This window comes from Anabrus simplex, chromosome 6 (genome assembly GCF_040414725.1).
Source record: "Anabrus simplex isolate iqAnaSimp1 chromosome 6, ASM4041472v1, whole genome shotgun sequence".
In the NCBI taxonomy this organism is placed as follows: domain Eukaryota; kingdom Metazoa; phylum Arthropoda; class Insecta; order Orthoptera; family Tettigoniidae; genus Anabrus; species Anabrus simplex.
This window is the reverse complement of record NC_090270.1, coordinates 93857628-93879709: the sequence shown is the minus strand read 5'-3', so window position 1 is coordinate 93879709 and position 22082 is coordinate 93857628. Positions and strand designations below refer to the sequence as shown.

At 43.3% G+C, this 22082-nt stretch overlaps 1 protein-coding gene across 1 annotated transcript in view; it reads right to left on the bottom strand.

Moving 5' to 3' along the window:
• LOC136875479 (formimidoyltransferase-cyclodeaminase) overlaps positions 1 to 22082 on the bottom strand; it is a 209270-nt gene that overhangs the window by 183343 nt on the left and 3845 nt on the right. Inside the window, exon 2 of the mRNA XM_067149026.2 lies at positions 17223 to 17406. Coding sequence (XP_067005127.2) covers positions 17223 to 17406 — 184 coding nt within the window. The remainder of the gene's footprint in view (positions 1 to 17222; positions 17407 to 22082) is intronic.

Here is a 22082-nt window from a genome sequence, read left to right as displayed (position 1 = left end):
AGCTCCATGGACGACCTCACAGAACTTTACTTTCTCTGTTACAGCCTCTTCCGGCCCAGCATAAGACCTCACCAACGAAGTTCTCCCTCAAAGACAAGGTCTACACCAGGACATTCAAATCCAACCCACTTTGGATACCTGGAGTCATCTGCAGATCTTTGGGTCATCGTCTCTACGAGATACAGACTACGGAGAAACGTATCTGCCGCCATCAAGATCAGATACGTCTGCGCTACCGCCCCTGTCCAGCTATTGATGCTATTGCTAAACCAGATAAATCTATTGCTGAACGCGCCTTAGATCATTTAATAACAATGGGTTCCTTTCAGGACGAGACAGCGCCACTCCGCCCAGTTCCAGCTCCGGACAATACAACAGAGATATCAACAGCTCAGCCCCAGCATCGCAGTCGCCGCCAGCGCCGCCGCCGTTTCACGCCGTACCGGCGTATTTAGGAGGGGAGGGTGTTGTATGTCCGGCGCTCCCTTTCTCGCTCCGCCAGCCAGCTGCACGCGCGCCTGTGTATCATTCTGCTAGCTTCGACGCGCAGCCCTCAGTGCGCGTGCCTGACCATCGAGTGTACTATAAATAGGAGCTCCCTGCCTGCTCACTTGCCCACTTGCCCCGGTGTCCAGCTCCAGAATACACCCTACGTCGAGCACGGAGGCTACTCCTCTTGAAAATGTGCTTCGACCAGGTGGACTGAATTTCTGGCAGTACGAGGTTTCACCTCTGGTCACCGCTCCCTTACCTGTTTCCGCTGCCTATGTTCCGTAATTCTTTTACAAGCCATTTTCATTCCCTAACTTATGCAAGCTCCCTTAGTTTCGCTAGGTGGAATTTCTTCAATCAATTGAACTTGCTTTTTAGGAATTCAGGCACTTCAACAAACAAGGACTCTCATGAACATTTATGTTAGTGTGCCAGATAGTTCTCGACTATCAAAGTGTCAATTCACAAAGACTATCTTTTCAAGATAGAAGTGTATATAAAGACTGCAAACCTGTACATATTGTATAAAGACAGACTTTTCTCAAGATTCAATATTCCTTTTTGCTTCAAAATAAATTTCTGTTATTTGTGTAAATATCATAAAGTGAAGCAATAAAAGTTGTGTTTTGTAAACTTCAACCTTGGTTACAACAATTTCCACATTCTGTTTTTAACTGCACTATCTAATTGACGTACTATAAAATTGCTTTCCTACACTGTTGGCTGAGATTTCTATATGGAGTACAAAAATATAAGTTAGCTCATCTACCATTTGTTAGAACGTTACGTTACTGAGAGGTGCAGAAACGTTAAAATCTACATTCTTGATCATTACCCCATTTTAGTCATTTATTACCTTATGGTGCAGCCCTGTCAAGTCACTGGAGAAAAAAAAAAGAGAATGTGGTTTATGGACAATGTACCTCCACATTTGATACAATTCCATTAGCTTAATTGGTCTTCTGCGAAATTAGTAACTCGTTATTTCCACAAATGGCGACGGCTATGTTGCGCGATAACGCCACCATGTATCATTTAAGGATGCCAGTTACAAAGAAAAAGTGAAATACATCTCGTCCGTGAACCTTTGTTCCATGCTCATTAAGTTAACATTTTACGCACGCCCTGCACACAGGCATGTTGAATATGAGATACTGTAGTTTCGGAATTTCCAGTTGCTCGTAAGGAATAGAATTTAAGCAAACAGTTACAAAGAAATTGTTATTCTCTGCGATAAGTTTGCCGGACTTTTTGACATAAATGTCTTAATCTGGGAGTCATCCGAAAAATTGTGTAACAGAATGTGTGACGGGATGTTACCTAGCAACGGTACCTTACGAGCTACACAGCTATAGATCGGTATATTATGGTCATTCATCAATTCTTCACATCACAGCATGCACGGTTGCAAGGTAAAATTGCGTCACACATTTTATTGAGAGGAAATTTATGATCATTTGGTTTTCCCGTTGAGAAATTTCTTCTAACTTTTTCACAATTTCCGGGGGACATGTACAAACACAAAAACTACTTTCATGTTGTGGCTTATGTTAGTTTCCCATTCGGGTGCATTGTTTCATACACGTTTTAAACGATGATAATGCCCATTCTATTTATTAACTTACTGTTACCACTTTCACAAGTCAAAGCTCTTCTATGCTTTCATGACCCCCCCCCCCCTCCCATGTTCGAACATGGAGGTTTCCCCACTGTTTTCGACATTAGAAGTGGTTTGGCATGAGATACAGCAGATACATTTAAATTTCGATGGGGTAGATGGAACTCGTTCAAAATGAATACTTTCGTTTTGTAAGACTTTTTCAAGATGTATAAGCTATTCTAACATTATTCATCATCATACAGGTACTACTACAAATACTAAAATGTTTTCATTCTTCCCCTGAAGGGGGAGGCGGGCCTCTTAGACAGTGACACTGTCTCTCAGACCGAGAGGTTTTTTACGGTGAAGGAAATGTACGGAGAAGGTGAGGGGGTTGGCGGCCGTGGCCTATACTAGGAGCTGTCCCACCATTCGCCATAGTGCAGGAGAACGGTAAACCACGGAAAACCTTTCCCAGGACAGCCGACGGTTTGGGCCAGCCGTCAGGTCCAGACCTGTCCCGCCTCCCGACTGCTGCGGCGTAGAGCCACGGAAGAGCCGTGGCCACCCCTCCTCTGCTCGGTTGGCCGGTCAGAGTGTAGAGCTGTTGGACCACGGATCAGCCGTGGCCACTTTTGTGCCGAGACCCACTCTGCGTCTACCGACGATCATCACACAGGTATAGAATGTGCTTACGTACACCGCAAACCACTGCGAACTAAACGGAAGTTACAGGGTGCAAAACCGACATTCACTTGTAACCAAACGGCATACTGCACATGAGTGCAAGGAGTAGACTAAAGAGATCACTACCAGAGAGCATGCTGAAAGGAAGCGGTAAAGCCTCATTAACACGAACTCGCCTAAGACGAACATTCGTTAGCATGACCAACATTTTGGTCCGGCAGGGAATGTATTATTTCTTATACAAGGTCTCCTTTGTTAACACGAATTTAGGTTTTAACGAAGAACGAATTCCTTTGTTAGCCTCTGCGTCATTATACCTCACTGCAAACTACCAACGCTATTTATTTTGTTTTGAGTTGTTTCTCTGCTAGGAATGTAATATATAGGCGAAGCTCAAAGAAAACCATTGTCAAACCATAGTTTATATGGATGTTAAGCTACGAGTAAGTGGATTTAAATTGATATTACTTGGTGCAATTAGTTCGACATTCGTGAACGTTATCCCGTCAACAATCAGCTCGTATTCTCACCCTGCAAACTCATTTCAATAATGTACGCATTAAATGTAGGGAAAGAACACTATTGAAGATCAACATTTGTTGTTGTTGTTTGAAAGGTAACAATGTCTACTAGTGTCCAAAAGTTAAGCATAAGTTGCGAGTAAGCAGGGCAACAGGAAATATACCGCAAATCGCACAACATATGCACCTGGCAATCTTACGTGTTCGCTCTGTATAGGAAAGGAGTGTTCCCTGCTTTGACTAGCGGCGTAACCGCAAGGTAAACACAGCCAGCGCTTGGGCCTCATATTCCCTCAGTCGTGTTTGCCCTGTTATAGTGTGCGGGGTGTAGCCTCGTGGTGAACGTGACAAAATGGCATAACGACGCAATTTGGACCCCTTTTTGCAGGGTAGAACACTCGGCCGCCTGGAAGCAGGCCAGACACAGACCGAAGTCGCCGTATCCTTGAATGTGCCACAAACTGTCATTTCCAGGCTTTGGAGACGATTTCGAGACACAGGAGATGTTAGTCGTAGGCCAGTACCAGGTCGACCAAGGGTAACCCCCCCACAGCAAGACCGATATCTGGCCTTAACCGCCCGACGAAATCGGAGTGCACCTGCAAGACAATTGTTGGCGGAGCTTGCAGCTGTCTCAGGGATTGCCGTTTCCCAGCAAACTGTGTACCGGAGGCTCAGAACACCACGACTGTTTGCCCGACGTCCAGCGGTGTGCGTCTCACTCATTCCAGCACAGAGACGGGCCCGTTTACTTTGGAGCCGTCAACATCCAAACTGGACCATGATGAATGGAGGCATGTGTTCTTCACAGATGAATCCCGCTTCAGTTTGCAGAATCATTCCCGTTGCACATTAATCTGGAGAGAACCGGGTAGCCGATACAACCACAGGAACATCGTGGAACTGGACCAGTAGGCTACGGTGGTGGTGGCTTCATGGTGTGGGGCGGCATCATATTCAATTGTCGTACGGACTTGCATATCTTCATGAGTGGTCCGAGGAACACTGTTAACGCTCGGAGATACAGGGATGAGGTACTGAGACATGTTCGACTCTTCAGAGGAGCGGTTGGTCCAGACTTCATCTTAATGGACGATAATGTCCGACCACACCGCGCTGCTCTGGTGGATGAATTTCTGGCTGGGGAAGCCATTAATCGCATGAACTGGCCAGCGAGGTCTGCGGATATGAATCGTATAGAACATGCCTGGGATGCATTGGGGAGGCGAATTGCACCCCGTCACCCTCCACCAAGGACCCTCCAAGACTTTTGCATTGCCCTTTCGGAGGAATGGGATCGACTGCCACACGAGAGAGCATGCCATGTCGCAGCGAAGCATGTGTGGCAGTTAGGGGTAACCATACACCCTATTAACAGCATATTTTGTTGTGGAAGACATTGCCAAGATTTTTTAGTTGTTGTCAAATGTGTATCTTAGCTATCGGAACCTTTCAGGGTCGGAAAATAACAAGGGTTGACCAAGGGAGGTCGGATAAAAATATGAAGGTGAGGAGTCTGACACAAGTGGAGATAGTGCAGATAGTGCCAGACTCAGCTAGGGGAACCGTGGTCGCCAACCCACATTCCCAACTTGAGAGCCCCTGTCCCCCTTTTAGTCTCCTCTTACGGCAGGCAGAAGATACCGTAGGCATTATTCTACCACACCCACTCACGAGGAGAAACCCTCTGTGGTACCATCATCCTGGGTTCAGAGAGAGATTTATATCAGCACTCTACATGAAGGGCCGGAATCAAATATGGTCAAATTACTGATTTTCCAAGCAAAACAAAAACATCAACTTCAAATTTTGGACCCCTCTCTTCAGATAGGACTATTGTGTTTGTTTCTTGCTCTCTTTCTTAAACTGTTGACTCTCGGACTCAGCAAGGGTTCTCACCTCTCCTGCCTCCAGGGCAGTGTCCTGAAGCGTGACACTTTGGGTCGGGGAATACAACTGGGAGGGAGGACCAGTATCTCGCCCAGGTGGCCTCACCTGCTCTGGTGGACAGGGGCCTTGTGGGGGAATAAGAAGACTAGAAGGGATAGACTACGAAGAGAAGGAAGCGGTCGTAGCCTTAAGTTAGGTGCCCGGAGGAGAAGCGGGAAACCACGGAAAACCACTTCGAGAATACCTGAGCTGGGAACCGAACCCCTCTCTACTTAGTTGACCTGTCGAGGCTGAATGGACCCCGTTCCATCTCTCGTACCACTTTTCAAATTTTGTGGCAGAGCCAGGAATCAAACCCGGGCCCCCGGGGGTGGGAGCTAATCACACTAACCACTACACCACCGAGGCGGGCTGAGTATTGCATTACGAGGGAATAAGACGTTAAATACTGTATCTTTAGACATTTTAACCACTTTATTGTGCCTTTTGATTTATTAATACCTAACCAAATCACGTACACAGTGAAATAAAAAAAAATCCCTACATGTCGTCTTGTAATCGACGAGAAACCTGTTGAACTAGTCCAGAAATATACATATCACGGTACCATATTTAACGATCAATGAGATATTTCGGATGAAGTGAAACCCCGCACTGGAAAAGACAGGACTGTGTTCAACGAAATGGGAAAATTTTTAAAACTCTTGAGTTAACATCAGCCACAAAAATGAAACTTCTTCGCTGCTGTAGTTTTTCTGTTCTCTATTTCGATGTTCAAACATGGACTTCAACAAAGTCGTTCAATAAAAAATGAGAGGCCATTGAGATGTGGCTCTGTTGGAAGATGAAAAGTGTGACATGGACAGATCATATCACGAATGAAAGAGATCCTTCCTGTTAATTCGTGGTTCGTCGTTGGGTAGAAGGCGAGAGAGACGTCAAGCTGCCATTCTGCGGGATATTTGCGGAATACCGTAGGAGGTTACAATTGTCTTCGAATAGCACTAAGGAAGGGTGGTTATATTTCAACAGTACTGCGGACTGTAGGCCATTATTTCGCACCGTAGGTATGGTGTTTTATGGTATATGCTTAATTTTTACTGAATTTCTTGTCTCTGCCTTGCCTCTTTAAACTTAAGTAGTAACATCATAAGTCATCTTATCTAAGAATCCCCGCACCTAATTTATTTCCCTATTACCGCTTTCTTAAATCCGTAACTCATTTTTTTTTTGCTAGGGGCTTTACGTCGCACCGACACAGATAGGTCTTATGGCGACGATGGGATAGGAAAGGCCTAGGAGTTGGAAGGAAGCGGCCGTGGCCTTAATTAAGGTACAGCCCCAGCATTTGCCTGGTGTGAAAATGAGAAACCACGGAAAACCATCTTCAGGGCTGCCGATAGTGGGATTCGAACCTACTATCTCCCGGATGCAAGCTCACAGCCGCGCGCCTCTACGCGCACGGCCAACTCGCCCGGTAAATCCGTAACTCATATCATTACAATTTAGTGAGGGACATTTCATTTTTCGAATGCATCCACTTGGTATGTACATATTTGTCCTATCCGGCCATCCTCAAGTTATCCTATTTTCAATTAGTGTCAACTTTCTCAACTGTATTATTTTCTTCCTTAGTTTCTCCATATGTATGCGAGTGCTAATCCCGAAACCTGGACACTCTTCCTTTTATTTACCGGACGAGTTCGCCGTGCTGTTAGGAGCTCACAGCTGTGATCTTGTATCCGGGAGATAGTGGTGGATTCGAGCTCACTGTCGGCAGCCCTGAAGATGGTTTTCCGTGTTTTCACATTTTCACACCAGGCAAATGCTGGGGCTGTACCTTAATTAAGGTCATGGCCTCTTCCTTCCCAATCCTAGGCCTTCCTCTCCCATCGTCGCCATAAGACCTGACTGTGTCAGTGCGACGTAAAACAAATTGCTCTCGTATATACTCCTTTTGAGGAAACATTCCAAGCTGTATAAATGTGTAACTTTATGGGCCCGAAAAATATCGAAATATATGGGCGATATTCTATAGACGGTGCAGACCTTCGCTTCGGATTATTGGTGGTTGAACAGTAAGTCGTATCACAAAACAGATAGCACAATCGGTGCTCAATTTGGAGAGATCTACAACTTTGGTCCTATGACTTTTTGTCGTACCTCGATCCCTTATACGTTAGATAAAGCTGCATTTCTCGATTATAATAAAAATCTCTTTAACTCGGTTATGCATAGCATTGGGAAAAGGGGCCTCAGTTATACTAGAAACTCCCGAACTCGATTTTGAATAGTAGTAGGAAACGAGGCCTGCCATTATCATCAAAACTTCCTAACGCGCACCGTACCTCTGAATCAACGTATGTGGTCCTCCCGTGGTGTTTCTCGGATAACGCTAAGCGTGGTGGTGTTTTACGAGGAAGTGCAACTAGGTAATCATCCTCTCTGAACAAATTAAGTGGAATAAAATAAAACAAAATTATTTATTTCGAAACTTCGAAATTTCGAAACGAAGTACAAAATAAAACACAAAAATTGAATTAAGCCGAAAAATCTTTAATGAATCAACAGGGAACGTGTGTTCCTGAGTAACAGAATACTTGTATTTTACATACCCTTGATTAATCTACTGACGCACATGAATCGGATGACGAGATCAGCAGTAGTCGCATCATCGGCTAATATACGTTCGAGTGTTTACTGCAGGCCGAGGCTCAGTCTTAGGCCACAGAGATCGGTGCAATCCCTGAGGATGTGGGGCACGGTGAAGTCGGCACCACAAGAACCCTCCTTAGAAGATTAGAGTGCGTAGATCGTCCATGACCTATTCTCAGGTTACACAGTACCATAGCCTCTCACCGTGAAGACCGGAAATAGAACCACCACACGGTGGTTGTCTTCTTAATGCTCTCAGCTTTTGGGAGTTCTGATAGCTAGCCACTCCGATTCCCAGGACGCCAAGATGGTTCTACGTAGCTGAGAACAAATATCATTAGTAGGTACATTCAGAGGTCTTGTAGGTAACAGTACCTCTACTTCTGCAGCTTATACTACCAGTTTTAGTTGACCTGCCTGCGATGGATCAATGTTAGAGTTTCGATCCCAATTGAGGTAATCAATTTTCGAAGCAGTCAAAAATCGTGGCATTCTATAGCAAAGTTGCTGGCATGTTAAAAAGATATCTTGACAGGCAGTCAATGTTGCTCGACAAAGTTAAATCAACTCAACCAGAGAAACAATCAAGAAGTATTCCACTTCCGCTCCTAGGCGGCAGCACAATCGCAAAGTCGTTATTGGGCTCAGAAAGCCAGCGCTCTTCCATCTAAGCTACCCAGCCCGAGATACATTATAGCACATATCGTAAGAATATTAGAATAAATTTGTTACTTTCATTGACCTGTCTCGGTCTCATCCTTGGCTTTGACAATGTGAAAGTGACCGAAGTGTGAAACTATCTCTCATAGGGTCGGTTGGTGCATGCACTTCAGTGGGCTTGGCAGATTGATATGTAATAGCAACTTCTGGTCCGGTGAGGAAAGCAATGGGAAACTACCTCATTCCTTATTTCCCTACTATACTTCAGTGACACCTAGGTATCTATCACAGCTGTTGGTGGAGCTGTGTGGAGGATCAAACCAGCCTTCGGCCTGAATACTCAACATACATACATCGTAAGTTCAGTACAAAAATGACCAACCGGACACCAGTGGAAGACGAACCCACGAACGAGGTCCGAAAATCGATAGCTAAGTACACTATTATTATTATTATTATTATTATTATTATTATTATTATTATTATTATTATTATTATTAATTTAGTTCCATTATGGTATCAGTTTGGCCAATACCGTGACTCATGAAAATCAGGTTGCCTCATCTCGCTGCTCCCATAATACTCCTTGTTACATGAGAGAGAAAGTCATTTTGCCAACAGGCTATCAAAGAAATAAATTAGGCACGATTGAAATCCCTGACCCGACCGGATATCGAATCCGGTGTCATCTGAACCGAAGATCTCAATGCTGACAAGTCAGCTAAGGAGTCGGACAGAGGCTGGTTTTCCTACAGGTGGAAATATTAAAGTGCCGACCCCGTGGTCTTTGGGGGTAGCGAGCCTGCTTATTACCCGGAGCTCGGGCTCGATTCTCGGCCAAGTCAGAGATTTTTAGGTCCACTCAGCCTACTTCAGAAAAACTGAGTAGCCATATTACTTTGAAATAGTCACCCCGGCCTGGAAAGTCAAGAATATTGGCTGACAGGATTAATGGGCTGACCACGCATTACTTCATAATGTGTAGGCCTTCAAGGTGGTGGACCAATACCCGTAAAGGACGTTGTGTCGTGAGGTTCTATTTTCTTCACTTTTATAGTATTTAAAGCAAAATGAATCTCATTATAACAATATGAAACGCAGCGAAGTGATTTGTCGAACTTTTAATTGAGAAATCGTGTGGCGTCGCACAATGTTAAAGATGATCAAACAGTGGCCAGTGCTGAACCCACAAAATCAAACGCTTAGGCATATAACAAAGGAGGAAAAGATACAGGATATTAAGCTATTAAGCTAGGTTTTTCTGAAAAGCTTTCTGCAATATTATTTTGGCAGAATGTAATGTTACCGAGCGAGTTTGTCGTGAGGTTAGGATTGCGTAGCTGTGAGCTTGCATTCGAGAGATAGTGGGTTCGAACCCCAGTGTCATTAGCCCCGAAAGTGGTTTTCCGCGGTTTATCATTTTCACACCAGGAAAATGCTGGGGTGTACTTTAATTAAGGCCACGGCCACTTCCATCCCACTCCCAGTTCAATCCTGTCCAATCGTCGCCCAAGGATATATCTGTATCGGTGCGATGTAAAGCAAATTGTGTTTTCTTATCTGATTGAAAAACATTGACAGAGTGTACTACTTGATGCATTTAGACACTTTGGAATTAAGATCTTCAATTATCATTACTGAGCAGCCTTCACCTCACTGTCTGCGATCAAAGACAAGAGAAAAAAAGGAGAGATCAACAGGTACAGAGAACAAGTTCAGTTCTTTCAACTCAGTAAAAGAAGAGTGAGAGTGACGTCACACCTCCTCTGCAAAGCAGATGGGCTGATGTAAATAGCCGGCGAATGGGATGTTGGCATATGAAGATTGTACATTAACATCTTGCTATTTCTTGATGGATGCAATACGTTTCGCACTAGCTCGATTGTGATGTGTGTTGTGGGTAACCACAAGTTTTGTATTTTTCTGGGAGGAGAATTATATTTTGATAATGATGCTTGTTGTTTAAAGGGGCCTAACATCTATGTCATCGGCCCTTGATAATAATTAAAATTAAGTGTGATAAAATATTAAGTGCGAGAAACGTACAATAATGTGTTCTCATTCCTCTCATTCCTTTTCCTTTTCTTTATTTTTTTTGAGCGTTTATACAGTTCTATTCCCTTTCATCTGAAATCAACGTCACGGAGTTTATACCATGGACAAATTCCTTCCCGTTAAAGAATTAAATCAAAGCTTTTCCGCCCCAGTGTTCCTTCTACTTGTCCGGTGTGATTTGACGTTACATCGTTAGCTCTGTGAACAAGCAGGCCACCGGTTTGAATTCTTCGTTTGGTATAAAAGTTAATGTTGAACGTGGTTTCTTAGTACAGCATGAAGAACAATTTTTTTCTCCCCGTTGAAACAACAAACATCATCATCATTGTTATTACCATACAGCAGGCCCTCTCAAACGCCCAAAATCTCACGCGTGCAAACGGCGGCGCAGAGTTCCTGTGCACAGTGCATCTGTCCCACTCGGCTCGGCTCGGACCAACGCTTCGTCTCTGGGCTACTCGGCTAAGCTCCGCTCAACTCGGCTTGGCTTTGGAGCGCTACGGAGCAAGTGAGGAAGAGGGAGACAGGGGGAGCGAGCGAGACAGGCGTGGGGAAGGAGATAGACAGCGCTATTGCTCCAAATCGAGGAGTGGGTGGTCTGCACGCTGGTCAACCTAGTGAAGTCGTCTTTTGCACCGTGCACAGTGCATGCACCAGGTGCATATACCCTGAGAGGCCCTGCCGTACAGTATAACTTGCTCCCATCACATGAAGTTACAGGCAATACAGAATGCTTCGATTCAACTCTAGTTAGAGTTGTTTAGGGCACTGCTGTGCTACAGAAGAATGTTTTAACTCATTCTTGTGATAGCTGGAAAGAACGCGGTTCTGTGGGCTAATCCTGTACAGTCGTAGATGATAATCTCGGCTTTTCCGTTAATTCAGTTCTTATGCGATTCATTACACTTATTGTATTGGAAAATCTGGCGCAGGCTGAGCTTGTTATTAAGACAAAGAATAACACATTTTGGTTGCAGTTCATATACAGATAGTTTCAAGAGCTAATAGAGGAAACAATTACCATTCAGGGTTACCACCTGAGACAAGGGCCTTCACTTTTCTCCCCACTTCTGGTGTACGACTGGGGGCTGGTCGTGGATTTGCCTGTCCCCTCCCTCCCCACCTGGAATTAATCCCAGTCGGCCTTTGCCTTTTTTATTCAATGCAGCATTGATCGCGTTCTTTGGTATCAAGAAATCACGCTTCTTGCACATTCCTTGGATTGCAGAATAGCTCCATATTTAGCATCGGAAAGGGCTGTTATGTAGCCCTCCCAATATGGGCCAATTCTCTTCAGAATCGTTGTAGCTAATGTCACGAAACTCTACATACACGTTCTCATTACTGGCGTGATTCATCACTCCTCGTTTTGACGTACTCAAGTTTTCTTCATACTCATCACCAAGGATCCTGAACGACCATCTGTATCACGTTTACTTTTTAATTTATGCTTAGAGACGATATTTCGAGAGATTCTTGCAGATACAGATCAAGGAGATAATAGTAAAAATATTATCAGGTAAGCTGATGATTCAGTAGTATTTGCTGATTCCCTGCAAGACCTGCAGTGAGAAGCAATGATTCTTACAGTTTACTTATTAATAAAAAGGAGAAAAATGTATTGTTAGTAAACAGGACAGCATTCCAGGAATATCATGTTTGTACGGTGCGGATATTGAGGGAGTAAATAAATGTACCTACCTGGGGACCATAGTTAATTCAGACTGGAATCACTCAGTTGAAATCAAATGCCGTATACAACGATTAGCCAGTACGTTATGACCACCTGCACAACGCGTTGTAGGACCATATTTTGCCCGCAAGACTGCGGCAACTCGGCTAGGCATTGATTCATCGAGGTGGCGAAATATATCCTGAGGTATCTGGTACCGCAAACGCAACAGCGCGTCCTCCAGTTAACGAGCACTGCTGGACGGTGGTGACGTAGCACGAACACGCTTCTCCGACACGAACCGCAAATGTTGAATGGGGTTCACATCGGGCCTATTTGTGGGCCATGGCATTACAGCAAATTCACTATCATATTCCTAGAACTAATTCACCAAAATACTGGGAGTGTGACATGGCGCATTGTCCTCTTGGAATTGGTCGTCACCATTAGGGAACATGCTGACATGAACGGAGTGACTTGGTTCCCAATAACGTCCAGTTAACGGATAGATGTTAGAGAATGGTGTAGTAGAATAATGGTTCTCAGTGTATCTCATAAATCATCGCCTAGATCATCACAACTCCTCCACCAGCCTGTCTCCACCTGACCGTGCAACTACGTGCCATAGCCTCCGATGGAAATCGGTGTACACGCGAACGGCTGTCGATGTGATGAACCGGGAATATTGATTCATCGGATCAGGCGATCTTATTCGAATAATCCACAGTCCGGAGGCGATGATTTTGTGTCTAACTCGTGCGCTGGTTCGGTGGAGTGAAATCATCATTGTGGTATGACTGGATCGTCTACTCCGCAGTTCCATTCGCTGAACCGTGTGCTAGGAAGCATTGGCCTGGTCATCGCCGTCCTACCTGTTGGCGATTTCTTGGACTGTGGCCCCGCTCCGAATAATTTGCAACAGACCCCGCTGGCATCTGGCATCAATGAGCCGCTGTCGACACATGGTTGGACGACGCGTCGTTGTTTGCCGATCGTTTCACCACTTTCAATACGTGCTCACAACAGCGGCAGTTGTAGTATTTCATAGATGTTCGTACAAAGGCGCTATGCCATCACCATTTGCCCTCAATTCAATGCGGATAGATCGGCCACTTTTCCAAATCTGAAACTACCAGCAGTACGTCTGTAGACCTGTCCTATACATACCACGCTGCCAGTAAGTCACGTGTTACTCTTCCCGCTCCAGGCGCGCTGAATGTTCCGGGGTTAGGGTGGTCATGATACAAAGGCTCACCGGTGTAAAGCGGTCACGATGAATTTTTACTCCTTTGAATTCCGTACTGAAAACACATCTTCTGGTTATACAGACGAAATTTTTGTTAGCAAAGTATTACGTCTTTGGAGTTCTTGTCGGCGGTGTGGAAGCATGAACGTCTAATGCGATCGCCACGAAGAAACTAGACTGCTTTGAGATGTTGATCTACTGTCAGATACTGAAGATTTCTTGGACTCACGATATATCTAGTAATGGAGTAATAAGAAAGATAAGAAAAACCTAGAAGTTGTAAAAGCAATCAAACCGAACTCGATAGCTGCAGTCGCTTAATTGCGGCCAGTATCCAGTATTCGGGAGATAGTAGGTTCGAACCCCACTATCGGCAGCCCTGAAAATGGTTTTCCGTGGTTTCCCATATTTTTTTGCTAGCGGCTTTACGTCGCACCGACACAGATAGGTCTTATGGCGACGATGGGATAGGAAAGACCTAGGAGTTGGAAGGAAGCGGCCGTGGCCTTAATTAAGGTACAGCCCCAGCATTTGCCTGGTGTGAAAATGGGAAACCACGGAAAACCATCTTCAGGGCTGCCGATAGTGGGATTCGAACCTACTATCTCCCGGATGCAAGCTCACAGCCGCGCGCCTCTACGCGCACGGCCAACTCGCCCGGTGTTTCCCATTTTCACACCAGGCAAATGCTGGGGCTGTACCTTAATTAAGGCCACGGCCGATTCCTTCCCACTCCTAGTCTTATCCTCTCCCATCGTCGCCATAAGACCTATCTGAGTCGGTGCGACGTAAAGCAACTAGCAAAAAAAAAAGCAATCAAGTAAAGGAAACCTGAAGATCTGGATATACGTGAGAAATCTGGGCTTTTCCGACTAATAGTCCGAGGGAAGATCATAGGTAGATGTGACGTGGAAGACGATAGATTCCATCACTAAAAAAAATAAGACTGTGATTTCAGACTTCATCCAGTATAATAACGGCATGTGGTCTCCGAAGAGGTCCGGTGCAGGTCTTTCGAGGTGACGCCGTATAGGCGACCTGCGCGTCTTTGTGGATGGGGCTCTACCTGGGATGAATTCTGATGCTAAACCCGGCACATACACCCGGAACCCGAGCCTCTGAAATTAACCAGTGTAGGTTAAAATACCGGACCCTGCCGGGAATCGATCTCGGGACCTCCTGAGGTAATGGCCAGCACGCTAACCATTTAACCATGGGCCCGGACAATTCTAATGCCTAAGATGCTACAAACACCCTGCCCTCCGAGCCAGAGGAATCAACTAATGTAAGTTAAAACCCCCGAGCCAGCCGAGAATCAATCGCGGGCCCCTTCAATCAATCAATCAATCAATCAATCAATCAATCAATCAATCAATCTGTACCGGGTGGTACACCTCCACGTCGCTAATTCAAACTTTGCGCCGGTTGAAACTCCCCTACTGGAGGAAGCCTGAACTTTATCTACTGTGTTAATTTTCAAGTTTCTCAGAAGAGAAACTTGTAAATTTCGAAGTTTCTGAACTGGGTCGTTTTCGATGTATTTTTGTTTTGCCTGTAGTAAGAAGTGTGAACATTCTCTTCTAGAGGACACTACTGAAGAATTACAATGGTGCACCTTAGTGCGAAGTGAAATAACTGTGTTTCTGGAGAAATTTTGAATTCATAAGTTTGTTCTTTGTTAAATTTCTTTCAGTCATTGTTTAAGTTGGCAATATTAACCCTTTCTTTCCCCTTGTTTTGAATTTACCAATCCCGAATTTCTCGAATTAATTTTCCACCAATAATGTGTTTCTTCTTCATCTTGTGTAGGGGTTCTCTTGGTTAGCCAATAACATTCTTGTGCGAGGGTGTTCTCATTCTTGAAACGCCTTGAACTTTCCGCGAGAGTATATAAACTGCTGATTTTCGGGTCTCCGTGCCACTTCAGTAACAGCTATCAGTGTGTAAAGTACGTAGCAGGGGGCAGGAAGCGCCTCTTTCTTCGGGCAGCAGTTCAACCACAAGGTAAGGGCCTTTTAATAACTTCTTCTCTTGCTAGCTCGGCAGTTTAACTCTCGGGGCAGATCCGAAGCCTTTTCCATGTAACTTTCCTCTAAAATGTAAAGACACTCGGTATCAATTCTTTCTGTTTAAACTACAAATTGGGATAGAGAGTGCTTAACCCTCTCGAGCTCGCACTCATATTGCTTCGAGGTGAACTTATTTTCTCAACCGTTTCTTCTAGCGTAATGTAAATTGTCTTCTCATATAAGTCACCTCTTTAGTATGGGATTAGCCCTTGCATTAACGGCCTAGTGCCAAGTAGGTTTTAAACAAAATGTATTAGGAGTGCAGCTTCGCCACCTCTCAAATTGGTATTGTAGAGGCCATGTAATATTTCTGTTTCTTCACTTAATAGGCCTCAGTAGGTTGGGTATCTTTTTACCCCTGTGTCTATGTCCTTGGAGGACAGCTTGAAAGTCGAGTTTGGTGTGGCCTTTGATAGGCTTAAACTTTGAGAGCGGATTGCTCTTTTGAAATTGATTTTGGGTGCCTCGAGGAGGCTTTATTTTGTAACTGGGAGCAAGTGCTCCTCAACATAATTGGGGTCTTCTGCCCCTTTGTCGAATCTTGTTTTTGGGTAAAGTTGGGCTAATTGCTCAAGAATTGTGAGTCCGGGGCTCGAAGCCCAAATCCTGTGAATACTGTAATTGTACATTTGTTGCCTTGCTACTCTGTACCTGCCATTCTTGTTATTTCTTGATTTTGCTAAGAAAATATAACCTTGTTAAATTTTATCTTAACTTTAATTTCGTATTTTGAGACCTGTTCACCCCCGCACCTTCTTTCACCTCTGCAAATCCACGATACTCGGTAACACAATCAATCAATCAATCAATCAATCAATCAATCAATCCTGATCTGCATTTAGGGCAGTCGCCCAGGTGGACGATTCCCTCTGTGTTGTTTTCCTACCCTTTTCATAAGTTATTCTTCGACTAAAGGCCAGCGTGCTTACCTATTAGCCACGGAGCCCGATACTTTATCCACTGAACTGAAATGAAATGTCGTATGGCTTTTAGTTTCGGGATATCCCAGGACGGGTTCGGCTCGCCAGGTGCAGGTCTTTCTATTTGACTCCCGTAGGCGACCTGCGCGTCGTGATGAGAATGAAATGATAATGAAGACAGCATATACATCCAGCCCCCGTGCCATTGGAATTAACCAATTAAGATTAAAATCCCCGACCCGGCAGAGGATCAAACCCGGGACCCTCTGAACCGAAGGCCAGTACGCTAACCGTTCAGCCAACGAATCGGACATCCATTGAACTGATCGAACTGCGGTAAACGAACACAAGATTGCCATATGGGTCACCAACATCTGATAACGAATATACAGAACTTAAGAAGAAGAAAAAGAACAAGAATAAGAAAATGTGAAAAAAGAAGAAGAATAACAGGAGGAAGAAAACAGACACGTAAGAGCACATGATAGTTCGGTGAGAAATGAAGCGGAAAAACTACCTTACTCTTCATATCCTTAGTATAGCTTTTCAGTGACACCGGCACTTTCTATGGCAGCGGATGGACGAACTGTTTGGGGGCCCTACCATATTTAGGACGGAGTAATTAACGAACAAGCCAACAAACAAAAAACAAATAAACAAACGAACGCCTCACTTTTGGGTGACTACTACAGAGTTAACTTCCAGTACAAGTTCATTCCACGCATCATTCTTCTCGGTGTAATATAAATACATACCTGTATGGAGAGACATGTCTATCAGAGAACTGGCTATCTTCGCCGCGCTGAGAGCTCCTTGAATCACTGCGGAAGGATCTCCTACAAATGTGTACACAGTTCTGTTTGTAGATACTCCAGGATCCACATCCAACAACGTGCAGCCTGGAGCACTACGTATAGCGTTTGCAATGGCATCTATAATCTGAAAAAAGAACGAAATTAAAAATCCTCCTATTGATTGCTTCTTTAAGGTACAAAATCAAGAGATTTCAGCTGTTACAGAAAAATAGAATCGGTCATAAAGTTTAAAATTAACTTCATTTGCTTTATTAGATAATTGAGTACCGAGTATTTCCGTAACCTCTGTTTGATAACAAAATTATCAGTTTCTGAAAATTTTGTTCCACTAGTAAATCGTTAAACCCAATGGTCATGGGTTCATATTCCCTGCGGAAATTCGAGAAATATAGAAACAGGTTTACGCTGACGTTTGCTCGACCTACGAGAAAAATGAATTTCTGAGAGAAAATACATATTATGTACTGAGCTTCGGAGCTATGAATTGTGGAAATATAGATCTCCAGCTCTCTCCTACTTACTGTACGTACAAAGGCAGATTTTGGAATAAATTATGAAAGTATAGCATGTTTTCTCAGTTACATTCTCTGCCACTCTATGTCAACGTAAGCTGAAGACTGAGAGGCTGTACATGTGTTTTAATTAATTTTGCTGCGTGAGCAACAAATATGTCACCAGAGATCTTATAAATGCCGACATCGTATGACATGGAGTCCGAATGGACTTTTTTCACCCTTCAAAACTCCGGCTACATCTACCGGGTTAGAACCCATGACCTTGGGATAATGAGGCCGACAATCTACCACTGATCCACTGAGGGACCTATTGGTGAGGTACATCAGTTACATAAATTGATGCAAGCACCAGGTGAATATTAAAAAAACTGTCTAGAGCTCGCAAATATTCATGAAACGTGTTAATCTCTTGGTAAACTAAATTTCGCTTACAAGCACACATTAATGAGACATTGTGATGAAATTTGTACAAATTCAGGTAATTCTATACAGGTTTAAAAATGTGGGTTTTCACCAAATATTGTTTGTTTGTTTATTTATTTATTTATTTATTTATTTATTTATTTATTTATTTATTTATTTATTTTTCGGCAAATACAATTAAAATCAAATTATATACAATTATCTTGTTTGTGTGCATCAATTTCTGTACGGTTTACGTGATGTAAGCAAATCTTCAATATACTGTATATCACAATAGAGGTATATATTAAAATACCAATAAACATTATATCTCTCGATTTTATTCTGATTCTCATTCCGATGAATTAGAACTGATGCCTTCACAGCTTATAAACAGATCAACTGATTATAAAACAATGTTGGTAGCACATACAGTATAATACGAAGTACTTCTTGGTATGCTGAATAACATCTATGTAATTCTCTGCTTGACAGCAACGGGTCCATTATGAACTTTTTTCCTAGAGAAATGTCATTGTTGCTGAGGGTTTGTAAATTATGAAATCGTGGTGAATTAAGATTTATAGGTAATTATGTTCTACAGCGCACAACATGATTGTGAGCAGTGGAGTATTCAAACAGCCTGTACTTTGACATAGCAAATTGCACATTATCTGTACTCTTTACATTCAATTGAAGTCCGGCTCCATGGCTAAATGGTTAGCATGCTGGCCTTTGGTCACAGAGTTCCCGGGTTCGATTCCTGGGAGGGTCGGGAATTTTAACCATCATTGGTTAATTTCACTGGCACGGGGGCTGAGTGTACGTGTGTCTTCATCATCATTTCATCCTCATCACGACGCGCAGGTCGCCTACGGGAATCAAACCACAAGACGTGCACCTGGCAAGCCGAACAAGACCTCGGATACTGCCGGCACTAAAAACCATACACCATTTCATTTACATTTGATTGAAATAGTTTGTTCAGGGTGTACGAAGATCTTTACAGCAGATCTTGTGTAGCGTCAATCACATGTCATGTTCTTGAGTCAAACGGTTAGCGCAATCAAGTCCATATTGTGCTCTATATCCGCATTATGTGAATGGAGTAGTACCGTTCACCTATCACGTGAAAGAGGAAAATATTGACACTTATATGGGCGTAAAATATTATTTTCAGCCAAAAGTGGACTTGTCTGGTTCTTTCATCAGTGCCTTCAATTTTCCAGCTCTCTCAAATAAGAGTTAAACATCGAGTTAAAAATAAAGCGTTTTTAATTACGAGACAATGAAAGACTACCTGAGATTCGATGGCCTAGAATGAATACCTCGTATCTCCCAAAGTTCTTGCTATCCAGTATTTCCCTTATGATTGGTTACGCCTCCCAGCCACACATGGATATGCAGTCCATCAGAACAATGTTCGTTGTGTTCTTTTTCCTATGCCGATGTGTGAAGGAAAATGAACCTTACCGTACCGTACTATAGGACAGTATGTTTGCATGACGTATTTACTAACTCCTAGAGTATAAATTTTATAAGGTTCATTTTCCTTTACGACGAAGCATAGGAAAATCTACCCAACGAACATTGTTCTGATGGACTGCATATCCAAATGTGGCTGGAAGGCGTGACCAGTCTTAAGGGAAATAATGGATAGGAAGAACTTTGTGAGATACGAGGTATTCATTCTAGGCCATCGATATGATGTGCTGCAATATCGTCCGAGTTGGAGTCAAACAAGAGTTGATCTAGGGATTGTCTTAGGTTGAAGAAAGAGAGCGGTTGAAGCAATACCAGGCTAAGCTGGGTAACCGTGATTTTCACGAACATCCTACATGTAATCTAAATGTTACCAGTCATTGGTGGTCATTCTAATTCTAAATTCGCTAGATTCTTCGCCGTTAATTATTGCTATTAAATACAAAATAAAGAACTTTTCTGAAACTCAAACCCGAACCAATGCCTGTACAGAAAACTAAATAATATTGACGGCTCCGAACTTCTAGTCGACAATCCCTTCCTATTCTGATTATCGTGGATTTTCAAAACTTTGCCCGTTTATCAGTTGCACTTCATGACCTTTTAACTGATCCTCTCTCTGTTCGAAACCTCAGAACTTAGACTTCCATTTAAAGCTAAAAGAAGTTAACATAATCGAATGACATTGGCTACTTCGTGAAAGCAGTTTGATTTGATGCCACTTGGACCATCAGCGTGTCAGCACCCGCTTCCTCTTCCAGAACCCATATAAATGGAACTCTATTCGGCAACCATCGGCAGAATTTTGCTTAATTCTTACAAGTGAATATGGGATGTGCCACCAGAGATCTTGTACACTGAGATATCGTACGACGTAGTCTACAAAATGGATATATTTCCACTCTTTAAAATTCCGACAACCTCTGCTAGGACTGACTCTACAATCTTGAGATCTGAAGGCCAACACTCGACCACTAATCTACAGACGGAGCAGTTAATATCGTCCTTTACCATTTAATACAACTATCATTCCTACCAGACCACTAACCACCATCTGTAAACGCAGTAGGTTATCTACATAAAAAGTGTTACCTATGAGGTCTCTGAAATCAACCATTATATCACGGCATTCTGCTGTCTTCCTCCCATTACCATTTTTGTCAAGCTTTCCTTAGGACTGTTTGTTGGTTATTCTTTTCCTAAAAAGTTCTTTTTATGATTTTCATAAACATATTTACAAGCGACCATGTTTTTGCTTCTACAAATTTTGATCCTGATACCATTTGGGGTAAGAGATAACACTAATTATGGAAGGTGAAATGTGAATTACACGAAGAAAGCACAAGGTTTTCAGTTAAAATCGCTGTACTCCCAGATGTTCCTTGCTGACGAGACAGCGCACTATGTCTTCTGTATGCGCTAGACGCTAGAGAAAGTTTATTTTCATTTTCCTGTCTCAGTCTCGTCCATGTCTTTGGCAGTATGAAAGTGACTGAGGTATGAGCGATGCAGCCAGTCGTTGTTACGAATGATGTGAATACGTCGCCCGTAGGGTCGGGTAGTACGTGCATTTCAGTGGGCTTGGCAGACTGATATGTAATAGCAACTTCTGGTTCGATGAGGAAAGCAGCGGGAAACTACCTCTCTTCTCATTTATCTCGTACGCCTCTACGGTGACGAATCGGTAGATGTACCTTAACTTAGCCCAGCGCGAAATTGCGGGATTCTTGAGAAATTTTAGCAGTTCCGCTCAAAACACGAAACTTCAAGCAAAATCGCGAAATAATCCACGAAATTATGTGGAATCAGTCTTTGATCCAAGAAGAAAAATGGAAGGTGATTTAGAAAATGATGAAGTCTCTCGTCTAATAAAGTAAATTACCATCCTACGAGAACGTTCAGCATCAGAATATCTTGAACCATACGCAGTGTTCAGGTATCTAATCGGTCGTTCATGTAGAACAGGTAAAGATACTGATGTGATTACCATTCTTCTGTCCCTGAAATCAGAATATAGGCATTTTGTGGAAACTTCAGTGAAGGCTTTATGGATCCCAGTCAGTAATGTTGTGTCATTTTCAACGTATTGTAATGTAATGTTTGACAGGAGAACAGCTCTGACTCCCAGTAACATGGAACTCATGTTATCTCCGCTGTTTCAGACACATCTGTAAATTATCTACGTAGGCTAGGCCCCACTTATTTTAAAGTGGCAACATATTTTTTCCACGCAACCACGAATTCAAATATGCTATCAACTACATTTTGGTTGAACTTTTATTTCTGAAAAGTAAATCCACCAACAGAGCGTGGCAACCCAAAGTAATGCAGCTTTAGGAAAACCACAAAAACCAATAGCAGCACTAAAATGAGGCGTACTAGGCAAGGTAAGGAGTGCGAT